Source organism: Branchiostoma belcheri, unplaced genomic scaffold (assembly GCF_001625305.1).
Source record: "Branchiostoma belcheri isolate BF01 breed outbred unplaced genomic scaffold, Haploidv18h27 scaffold42, whole genome shotgun sequence".
Taxonomy (NCBI): domain Eukaryota; kingdom Metazoa; phylum Chordata; class Leptocardii; order Amphioxiformes; family Branchiostomatidae; genus Branchiostoma; species Branchiostoma belcheri.
In genome coordinates this window covers 2,365,294-2,377,844 of record NW_017804043.1, presented here as the reverse complement: position 1 = coordinate 2,377,844, position 12,551 = coordinate 2,365,294, and the positions used below count along the sequence as shown (strand labels likewise).

Sequence of the window (12,551 nt, the reverse complement as noted above, 5' to 3'; positions counted from 1 at the left end):
GTTTTGTGACGTACAGATTTTCAACTTCAGGTTGGATCGGCCAAAGTGATTTTGATGGCATGAGGAATGCCCTGTCACTTAAAGGTGGTGGCAACCTGTTGAATAATCGGAACACTGCCTTCTACAAGCTCTTTTTTTAACTGTACAGACTGCACAACTTCTGTGGCATCAAGATCCTCAGCTCATTTACTGGTTATTGGAACAGAACTTTTGAGCATTGCACAACAAGATGAAATCATGAAGCAAAATTCTGAGGGAAAAAAATGCTTATACACAAATGTACAATGTCGTATATGTAGGAAATAAAGGTGTATCCAGCTACTGCGTTGTACATGTCACCGCAGGTGACAGTGAACTTTTAGTCTTGTATCATCTGTTAGTGTTAGAAGGTGAGCATTGCAAGAGATTTCAGGAAAGGCATACCTTTCTGTAGGCAAATACAACAAGAACCTACGTCTTCGTGTAGAGAAATCACTGTGTTTCCCCTGTCTCTGTCACCTTGGTACTGTACATATGCAGGCACTTTCTTCCTTCTTCCTTCCCTAGCTGTTGATAATGGAGGAAGAAAAGCCTGTGTTTTGGCTGGTATCCAGGCTCTCTCTAACAAAAACTTTCTGTCCTACTGTCTGTATCTAACAAACCATGGTTCTTATATTTTACTGTTAGTGTTAGAGCTAACCTCCCCTCACCTGTTGTAATTGTTGCTCATTGTGATTTTTGATCAATGTCTCATTTTCCTTTTTTGTTTCCAAGAAGGGAAAGTGATTTAATCCAATCATTCATGCTTGTCATACAGATTGTAATGTCAAATCCCCCCTGATTGTTGTTGTGTTGCATTTGCCTTTTGTTTGTTTTCATCTGTGCAATGTATTTGTACTTAAATGACATTTTTTTGCATTAGAGATTTTGTGTTTTGCATGTAAAGTAACAATCTGTTACTCAGTTTCAGTGTTTGGTTTTGGTTTTAATTGTCAATTCAACAATTGTAAAACTAACCTGATTTGTTCCATTCAGTATCCAGGTGTTCAGAAAAGTTGTCGGTGTTTAAAAATGTTGTCTTTTTTTTCCGAAGGATGCTGAACAGCTTTTGTTGGGTGCAGTTGGAAGCTACTTCTGGCAAGGTACTTTTCTTTCTTACTTGTCACAGTACATTGAGACATTGTCACATTGTCATATAAATATATTGTCACATTGTCACATTGTTTGTGCCTGACAGGCACTACCAAATCTAATATAGTAAACAAACAAACAAAGAAACAAACAAACAAATACATAACATTTGCAAGATGCCCAAAAGTATGAAGATAAAACGGATAATAAATGTTACAAAAAAAATTTAATGTTACCTAAACAATTAACCCTTCCTCGCTTTATTGAAAGAAAATACATTGAAACAATAGATGTTGAAGACTTCACTGTCATTACCAATCATAACCTTAAGTAATGTATAATACCACAGGTAATAAGGCATTCCAGTCTGTAACCCAAGGAGCTCCTAATTAGAATTCTTGAAACCTCCTGAGAGAATGTCTCAAAGTCTAAGACTCTTAAGATCCTTCATTGACTGGCAGGTTGTGTTAATCAAATTTCACACCAGCCCAGCAGTGGTGTGATTTGCAACTGGTATGTAGTTAGTGGGATGATTGTGTACCTTTTTTAGCATTAGCCTCCATAGCATGCCAAAAACTGGGGGTTTTGGGGGTCTTCAGGGTCTTTGAGATCTATTATGTGCTATTTTCTGATTGCATATTGGACAACAAAGCCGGCCAGGTTTAATTACCCCCGTTTTAGAACTGGGCTAATCAGAAAACCCCAGGTGCTATGGAGGCTACTTGAGCATAAACTGACACAACTTGCACATGTGATTCATTACTTGGGAAGCCTGAATTAGTCATTTTATACCCTTGGTGCTTGCAGCAAGCCTTAGACAAAAGTCAAGGACATTTTTTCCCAGACTGATCCTTATCAAGTTGACAGCCTGAATTTGTTTTGATCTCTGTAAGAAGAACATGGGTTTAGTAAACCTTACATAAGATGTAAAATGTCAGAGTCTATTTTTTCCAAGACTGAACTTTTTAAGTCAGGCTCTTGATCTGTTTTGTAAGGCATGCTTAGGTCCAGTTTTTGGCAGGGCTTTTGTTTCTTAGCTTTGAGACCAGCTTTGGGTGATCTTTAAAAGGTTACCAATCCTGAATTTCAGTATAGGATGATCTGTGATCTGATCTGGGCCCAAATTTCAGTAAAGGATGGGAGTTATTAGATATAATATTAAGCATTTCTAATATCTTCCCCTGGATATTTTTGGTCACTCTACAAAAAATCACATTGTGTTCCATAGGGTTATCCCTTCATTGTTTTTCTCAGTGTGGGTGTCATAATGAGGTTTTCTTCTTCTCTTTTTCACAAGTGTCATGTAATCAACACCCACTTGAAACAATAACAATAGGTGTTAATAGGATAATTAAGTTGAAAAAGGTGGCTTCTCCAAAAGAAAAAAAGATCCTGACATACATTTGTAATTAGGTCTGTATGGAGTAATTTCTTGTGCCTTATTCGAGGAAAAAAGAAGTCTTTGTAATTTTTTCTGTAGACCACGATTGCCCCAGTTTCTCGGGGTATTTTAAACTCTCGCAGGTGCCATCAAAATACCGGGCTTCCCTGCCCTCTTCTTATTCATTGAAACCTGTAATTACAGGTTTAACTCTTCTTCTTTAAAACCATTCTTATGAAAAGTACAGATGATTATGGCTTTCCTTTTGTGTAAAAATGACTTAGCAGTGGGTGGGGTCGACACGCATACAAACTTATAAAAGGTAGTAAATCAAGCAGATGTCGGGGTAAAATTGTACATTTTTTGACTGGTGGTCTTTTCTGTTGGGATAATGGACTGACAGAAATTGAGAAAAGGTGGCGGAATTTTTCTCTATCGAATTTGATACCCAAACATATCCCAAGGAGCTTTCCTTGCATACCCACTCAAGCTTGTGTTTCAAAATGAGAACTGTCACAGTGATCTTCTTCTTATATTTTCATGTCACGCAATGTAGTATTGTTGGTGACATTCACCACATAGTTGTAATTGTAAAGACCCATTGTGTTCATGTTGTATAACCATGATCTTGTCTCACGTGATGGCTCTATCTCCCAAATTATCTATACTGGAATTCCTTCTTGGCAATCCAGGACAAAAGGAGGGCATTTCAAGATTCGTATCTCTTTTCAATAAACTGTTTTTGTTATGTTGGAAAGTAAAATAATGTATTACATGTGCCTTTTAGCATTCTCACAAGGCCGCACCACTTAGTATCTTTGGTTCTTAGACATTGCTGAAAAGTTTGGCTGTCCAAACCTAGCCTCTACCAGGCTTGAGGAGGTGGCTGGAAAGAGTAGAAATCGGCCAAAATAGAGAGATAAGCATGCCAAGGGAGTTTGTCCGTTGAGAGAGAACAGTTCGCCGTGAACGGACAAACTCCCTTGGCATGCTTATCTCTCTATTTTGGCCGATTTCTACTCTTTCTAGCTGCCTCCTCAAGCCTGGTAGAGGCTAGTCCAAACCAGCTGGACTTCCTTCCTGCATGTACCATGTATTTCTTGGTCCCTATCCACTCACTCAGTCCTATCACTAGTACCCAGCTCAGCCATTCCCCCTGACTCCAGCATGTCTAAGCAGGGCATTACCCGTAAATTTCCATTTGTTTCGACATAACGATCGGCATTACCGCTCCAGAACCTCTCTTTAGCCAGAACCACGTTTGCGTTATCTGGGAATTGATCCTCCTTCATTGCGGGGCCGCTGGAAACCCGTTGATGATGACCCAATAATCTTGGAAGTTAATTAACCAGGCTATTGGAAATGATAGGAAATTGCAGGGAATTTCCAATAGAATCATGAGGCTTGTTGGAGAAAAGGAGAACATGGTGCTTAGATGAATAGAACATCTGTTAGTTCATTAGGGAAAGCCACATGGTAATGAAAGAAAGGATGTGCCATTTCACTAGGTTGTATTACTAATGCAACAGTTGTAATTTTGTTTGCCTAATACTAAATGGGGATAAAATTGATAAAATCGTGTATTTGCCAAGAAAAATAAGGTGCTGACCAGTGCTGAACAGTGATCAGTTTTTGCACCACAAAACTCCTTTCAGCTTCAATTCCACTTAAGATGGATTAGAAACAGAGTCTGAAGGATAATCCTGAGTCAAAGTGATGTTAATCTGTTGGCTTACCAGAATTACAGAAGAACTTTATTGCACGACAATTGCACATGGTACAATGTATGGCAAACTACTAAAGAGAGTAACATAAAATACACAATAAAATGTGTTGAAGAAGACCTAATGTCAAATAAAACCTAACAAATCTACATCATAATTATTCAAATAATAAGGGATAGCACAAGTCTTTGATAAAGTGTAACAATCGAGTGGGCTAATCACAAGTTTCGGAATTTTTTATAATGACAAAGCATTCCTTTATATATCTACCTATTTTTGCGTTGTTACAACTTAGTGAAGGGCTGAATATCCTTACAGTCTATGCATCCTCTGATTGCACCTCAGATAAATCCTCCTAAGGCCAAACCAATTTAATTTCTTGGTTAACGGATTTTTTCTAGAAAAATAATGGAGCGGGCGGGCGAAAAAAAAAAAAAATAAAAACAGACCTAGGCATCGTTTTATGGCCCAAAATGGTACGATAGGAGCCATGAAGTCAACACACCAGGCTGGTTCAAAATTTAAACAATGAATTTTGAACTTCTAATGATACCATTACATTGAAAGATGTAATAACTGTAACAACTAGGATGAAAAGGTCTGTTTTCAACTGTTCAGGGCAAAATATGAGCATTTTGCAGTTGATTCTAAATTTTTATTTTTATTTGCAAATCAGAAAAAAATGAAGCGGCGAATCCATTAACCAAGAAATTAAATTGGTGTGGCCTAAAGATAAAAAATGTGCTTCTTGGTCAGATAAAAAAAAAAAGATTCTCACCGGAATTCCAGCGATCTGTAATTCCACACTGGAATGCCTGGAAGGCGCCGTGAGGGGACTTAAACATCGATAATGTCTTCTTGGTTGGTCACCTGTGAAATCAACACTGAAATCAATTTCAAGGCAGGAAATTATGTCTTCAAACATGTTTCTGGAGTGACCTCACTCCCAGACATAAGGAGACAGGTCTATGTCATTATTCTGTGCTTGGACACACTTCTTTACCTCTTTGGTGCAGTGATGGAAGATTTGAAATGAAAGGTTGTTGCTAGCTTTTAAGTTTTGTCCAGGGATTCCAAGCAATTATTTCATCAGTGAGTTGCTTGGTCAGCCACTTAGGATTGGCGTGGTTAGCTTGTGTGGTAGAGAGCCGATACAGAAGTGATATTGTAAAGTAAAATAGCACCTCTTGTTTAGAAAAAAAAAAAAACAGTCTGTATATCCATATAGTGATTGACCATATGAAAGGTCCCGTTCCACTCTATGCAGAGCATAGGGGTGGTGCCCATGTCCATTTCCGTAGCCCTTGGGTGACACACAGTTGTGCAGGGCACTACAGCAGGGGGCTGGTCCGCTGGTAGTGCTGTGTGTTTCACCTTCCCACACTCTTTCTCATGTGTGCTGAGTGCTAAGCAGAGAACGTAGTGTGTACCATTTTTAAAGTCTTTGGTATGACCCAGACGGGGTTTGAACTCACAACCTCCCGGTTACAAAGTGAGTACTCTACCAATTGAGCTAATGCACCGGTTTTTGACCATATGCACAACATCATATTGTAACAGATCATGCATTTCTAAGTATACTTACCCCCTTGTGGGTATGTAGTTTTATCTCACATTAGATATGAATGTGTTTTTGCATATTAAAAAGAAAGATAGCAAAATAAAGCAACAAATACCAATTTATATTCCATTTTACATCCTAGTAATGGAATAAATTATAGATATGATCATAAGAATTGTGATGCACTGTAATTTTATTGACAGATACATGTTACGAATAGAGATAGCTATAGGTATTATGATAAAACTGGAAACAGAGGATATGTTGAACCAAATATTTTATTTAGAGAAAAGAGAAAGTTTATTTTATTGACAGTAATTTAACATAAGTCAGAACCCATTACATATATGTGGTAGACTGGCTGTCACGACCTTTGCGACCCCAGGTGATTGACCCCTGTAGCCCGGGGCAACCATAGAACAGGTTGTTGAGGACCAATCATATTCATGGTCTCATGAAAGCAGAGAACAGGTTGTAGGGAACCAATCAAATTCTTGGTGTCATTAAACTTGTTGATGGAGCTACCTGTAATTTTGGAGACAGAAATGAGATGAGGGAATTCCAGAGGGCCATTGCCAGAAACTACTGGAATCCAGCTTGATTCAGAAATGAATTATACTTTTTACAGCAATGCTATAAGCTTTTTAATAAGCATTATCGTATCTTGATCAAAGTATTGGCTTGACTTAATATTTTTTAACTGACTTAGATTAATTAATTCATTTCTTTAGTTGTTAAATGCATCATTTGGTGGTTTTGGATGCTGTGAGCTTCAGGTTTCTGTGGAGCTCACTAATAGTAATAAGTTGGACATTGGAGTTGTTACCTCTAAATTAAAGAATCATCATGACATTTTCAAACCATGGATATCTTCTAACCTACTATGTCAGTCTGCCAGTTGTTAACCTCAGTTTTCTCCTGCCATTTCCAGGGCAACTGTTTTCTAAGACACTGACGTACGAGAATGGCGTACCAAACTTGGCTGGGACAGAGAAGAAGACAGGAGAAGGGGATGCTTGGAAAGACGACTTCCATATGGGTGAGTCAATCCTAACCAACGTTTCTTTATTAAAAAAATTTCATCCATGCTTTTCCCAGTGATTTTTATCACTTTCCAAGAAGTCACGGAAAAGTGATAAATCCCTACAAACTTTTGCTGCTGACTGTTCAAAATGGCACCATGTTTAGGATTACCTGCCTCAAGACTGCACTTTGGCGAGATGCCAGTTTAAACAGTAACCTGTGAAAATTGGCTTAGCTTGCAAGCTCGCCCTTGACTGGTGTTACAGATCCCACCCAGACTTTGTTTTGGGACACTGGTTGGTCTCAAACCCACACAGAATTTATCAATCCTCCTAGTACCCACACTTGTGGGTGGGAAAAGACCCCCTCCCTCCTGTGCAAAAAAAAAAAAAATATCCATTTCATGTAGATGTCACTCAAACAGGTTAAAGCTGGAATGCATCAATCTCCACCTACTCTTTTCTGTTGTTCCCCAACTGTTATGGTACATGTAAGCTTGACCTGGTGGCTTGACATTTGTGATGCTCTCCAACAATACCTGCCTGTACAAGTCTAACAGGTGTACCAGGCACCTCTTACACTTGTAATCAAACTTGGGCCTACATATACTCTAGAAAGAAATTAGAAACTTTAAGATACATCAAAAACTTTTTCTGTAAAAAGTGCACAATCCAATGTACATGGTTAAAGAACGTTTCAAAACACTGCTTTCAAATTGGTTCAGTGTTTCATTTGTGCAATGCAGACTTATTCCATATTGGAAAGTCTAAGATTATATTTGCCCCAGATAGCAACAGCCTGTAAGTGAAGTTCCATTGTTAGGCATGTCCAAGGAGGCCTGTACAACATCTCTTGGCAGAACGTCAATAACAATCAACTCAAGCCTTGGGTTTGGTTCCCCAGCAAACTGCACGTTTCCTGGCTTTTAGCCAGTCGCTAATGCATGTTTGGTCAACTGGGTGTGAAAGGAGCATGGTGTACACTTACTGTGAGAGGAGCATTTTAGACAATGGACAGCAGGGTGCCAGAGAAAGCTTATACATGTACATGTTTGAACTACTAGTCCTGACACTGGCTTTAGAATGAATATCTCCCAATTTTACTGGAGTGCTGTTTGGATATCCCTGGTATTACCAGTATTTTAATTTTAATAGTATTTTTCTTAAAAGAAACTCATGTAGCTATTGAATATACAAGTATGACAACTTAAGATATTGATGCATCTTAGATGTAGGAATTCATAAAAGTTATTTTGCTAATTTTAACATGATCATATGCTACCTTGATGGAGGTTTGGGCCATCTCAATGCTGTCAAGTTTTGATTGCACTAAACTACAAATCTACCATGTTATTGCTCTCCAAGTCCAAGGACACATTCACTTGAACTGCCATGTTGGAATTGCTCAAGGTGATTTCCCTGATTGTGTTGAAGGGTTGAGTACAGGTGCTGGATGGAAGTTGTACTCAGGCCTCTTACTTAGCCTTGAAACACTTGTGCCTGAGTCGCCTCAGCTGACAGGTGCTATCACGTTTTTGCCTTTGAAGCGTGCATGCACGTTCCTGACCCGCTTTCCTAGACACGTGTTTTGTCTTAGCTGATATAGTCAGTCACACCTGCAGGGTTCAGGTTTGGAATCGAACCCAGACCTCTTGGCCCAGTGGCACTTGCTGCTAAGCCCCTGAAACATTGGAGTATGTTTGTGACTTTGCAAGAGTTGAAATCCCCAGCTACACCTGTACCGTTCAGGAATTTCGGGATCGAACCCAGACCTCTTGGCCCAGCGGCACTTGCTGCTAAGCCCCTGAAACATTGGAGTATGTTTGTGACTTTGCAAGAGTTGAAATCCCCTTGGTACACCTGTACTGTTCAGGAATTTCGGGAATCGAACCTAGACCTCTTGGCCCCCAGACACTTGCAGGTAAGCCAGCCCAGCTGGCAGGCAGTGTGTTTTTTTGCCCCTGAAACATTTCTTGGTGTTTGTGATGTGGCAAGTCGGGACATTCCCCTTCTGATAAGGCACTCCCGACCTCTGACCTTCAGCAGTCAATTATGCCTGCCTTTATCCTTGGAATAACAGGACTGCTTTAAAGGGAATCAGTGTTTTTCATCAGTTGTTTTTCAAAAGAAACATAAATTTACATTTCAAAGTTAGGTTTGAATTCTTTAGGGACACGAAAGTATAGTTACTCTAGTTTTAAAAGAACCATGAATAGTTTTGTCTAGGTTGGTGAATGATTGAGTAGCAAATTCTTTGTTCATAACAACTTGTTTAACAAGAGCTGACATTTCGAAAACTGTCCGCCCAAATTGCTCTTACGGTCATTGAAACATTGCCTCTTGGTGAACAAGTTTTTATGATTAATATGAATAAAGAAAAGACATTTTTTGAGGGTGGTGCTATCAGGCATCCCTAAAGTAAAAGAGTATGTTGTCATAACTTACTCCTTTCAGACCTTTCTATGTTTTTTTTGTTCCATAGTCAAGTGACAGATTTTGGCTCATGAGCCGCTTAAAAATCTAGTGACATGACATGCAGGTTTACCGTCAACAATAGCACTTGAACTGGCCATTTGTGCTAATGGTGTCCACATGTATCTCAACAGGAATGTATACACATAAATAAAGTGACAAGGTTTGTAGTTCCACCCACCTTTATTCCCACTGAAATTTGATAAGGAAAAATGTTGCTGTGCGACAGAAAAACAAACCAAGCCAAGATTGAGCTGTCTTAATCTCAAGGTGAAGACATAAATCACAGGGGACAACCCAGTTTCTGCTTTCTTGAAGAACTACAAAAGAAATATACCTATAATACTATAGGCATATCTTTAAGACTTTGTCACTATTATGGAGAAATGTCATACAAATCATCATTAACTTCATCCAAAGGAATTTTAAGGAGGTTAGGAGGCAGTTTTGATTTACCCAAAGAATTATGGCAGTGTTGAAATGAGAAATTCCAGGTCGTAAGCCGTCTTTTCTTTGGTATTTTAATCCGTGGAGTAAGATTTGTGCTGGAAGACTTTTGTTGTGTTTGACAAAAAATCAGACAAGAAAATGCTGAGGGGGAGGCTTGACACAGTTTTGGTATTTCTCCATATATGTAGAAGTGTGTGGGTTGTGGATTATATCTATTTGCTGTCTTTTGGCTAAACTGGAATATGTACACAGACAGTCATTTCCCTTGGCTTCCCAATCGTTATGTAAGGCTGCGCAAAAATAATTTTCTGGATGGCGTCCTTCGGAGAATGCAAATCGAATGTGTGAGTGGGGAATGAAAAACAAGCATCACTCAGTCTCTTCCTAGTTTCCACGTGTATTGTTTTTGTGGTCACCTGAAACTTCTGCCCCTGCTATTTCCTTTCTCTGATTTCAGACATTTTTCTCACTTTATGTGTTTCCTGTAGTCAAGCCAGATCCACAGTTCTGGAATTCCTGAGATAGAACAGACAAAACATGGAATGTGGCATGCTTATGGTTCTCTTGAACTTTGAAGGTCACGTAGAACCCCTGGCATGTCAAGGTCATATAATCTTGCAAAGCCTTCTTGTATTGTTATAGATACAAATGTAGGTGTATTCACCTTGATTGTAACAAACTGTTACTTTTCAGTTGTACAGCCTTTCTGCAAGAAATATAGCTTGATAGCATTGAATCAGAATTAGTATTCAAGTTGTCCTTCCAATCATTCATGCATTCTGCTACAGCACCGAACTGATAGAAAAATAAGTGCATTAACAAGCTTAAGAATCATGTATGTGGCTTTTGTGCAAGACATATTTGCTTTCTAAACTAATAAATTAGATGTGATCAAATTCTGAAGTTCACACCAGTGCTCTTAAAGGCGTAGCCCTTTTAGGATACACATATTGATTCCTTTTAGTTTCCCAGTAGAAAGTAGAGGCCTAAATGTGGTATTGATCCTATGATAGCAGCTAAAGGTGGACCTTATTTCAGGCGAGCGATTCGGTTAAAGAGGCAAATTTGATTGCAGACTACTTAGAAGCTGGTGCTGTGTGTTTTTGGTGGAAAATTACTTCTGCCACAGTCTAAGCACAGTAAGGCATATCGATTGACTGGCTCCGTTTAGGCTGTAATTTCATTTTTCGCGATGTTTGAGCTATGATTAAAAGGACACGGAAATTAAGACTGAGTCATGTGTCCTATAGTTTTCTTAACGTTACTATACATGATGAAATATACAATGACAAAAGATAATTTTGCACAAATTGAAGAAACAGTATAAATCATCAAATTGTGCCAAAAGACAAAACACATAAATTTCCACCACATTTTGGGGGTTTGCTCTAAAAACAATCAGAACAGGTTGGAAACTGGCTGGTCAGAAGTGGATGTGGAAAAGATAATATTTTATTGTCTCTCTTTAGGACCATAGACACAATGAACTCAGGGTGAGGTGGAAGTACTCTAAGGTCTAGATATGAAATGGGTCAGTGCAGGCTAGCGTTTTGTGCATCCATGCAGAATGATTTGATTTTAAACATTTATAAACTTGAAAATGGGCTGAAGTCATAAAATAGTGATTCTACATGCTATAAAATCTACAGGAGTCAAACAGAGTTTACATGTGAGAAAATGTCATAAAATTCTCAAAAAAATATGAAATTTTCTGTAGGAAAAGACGAGATTTGATCTTTTTTCATCTTTTCCAGTTACTTTCCTTTCCAAATAATTATTTTTTTGTTATCCCCTTGGTACAGATTTTCCTCTCATTTTCACACAATTCACCCTGCCCCCATCCTCCCTAGTCCTTCCCTAATAACACAGGCCCCCATCTATTACATAGCAAGTCCTCCCTAGGGTAGACATATATCAAGCATCTCTTTCTGTCATCTTATTTTCCTCTGTAAATTTTCTCTATATCCTCTGTTGTGCGTTCTTGTCTATGGATGGCTATCATAGACGCTCGATTCAAGCAGATAGATCAGTCGGAGTGAGAGTCGACTTGAAACTTTATTCTACAAGTATTCCAGATGTTCTCAACTCTAATGTCCCATGATGCTTTGTTCACATATATTATGTAGGCAAGGCCCTTGTGGTGTATAGTACTTTTGCCTGATGATCTAGGTCATAGTATCTGGTACAATGTATAACATCCCTCTCTTTTCAGATTTGATCTTATTCTGCTGACTAGTCTGATATTATCTCAATCTATATATGAATTGTCCATAGTTCAATGTTCTTGTCCAGCTCTCTTTTTTCTACTTGGTTTCTACTACTATCTCTCTATCTAGTATATTGTTAGAGGGGTACACATATGTTTCATGCAACTTGTTAAGTTTTAACATGGCTTAGAGGCCTTACATACATTAGTATCATCTTTACAACTGTTTTGATGATTGTCTACTCAATATGACTGTTTTGACTTTGGCAAAATGTTCGTTGTTCTAGCTTGACAGTTCTGGTTGAGTCTTGGCATTTGTAGTTGGATGGTTGGTCTTGCTAGTGGTCTGTATAAATCTTATATTATTAGTAACAACAACTTTCTACTAAATCTAGAAACATTTCCTAAAGCTAGTGGCACGTCAGAGCGAAGGTGTTGTGCCAGCAGAAACCTTGGGGTTATTCTGCCCAGTGTTTGGTAACTGCTTTCTAACACTATACTAACAGTCTCTTTTCCGCTTTATTCAAGTCCGTTAGCGGTAACGTTTCGGAGGCAGGATGTTGGTTCTGCTCCTCGTTGATTTTGTTGCGCATGGTGTTGTCACCGTTGGTGTTGGTGTCTCGGT

The 12,551-nt window shown here is 38.7% G+C and overlaps 1 protein-coding gene across 1 annotated transcript in view; it reads left to right on the top strand.

The window, feature by feature from the left end:
* Positions 1 to 12,551, top strand: part of LOC109478018 (integrin alpha-8-like) — a 65,335-nt gene that overhangs the window by 13,494 nt on the left and 39,290 nt on the right. Inside the window, 2 exon segments of the mRNA XM_019779468.1 lie at positions 1,073 to 1,121; positions 6,708 to 6,815. Coding sequence (XP_019635027.1) covers positions 1,073 to 1,121; positions 6,708 to 6,815 — 157 coding nt within the window.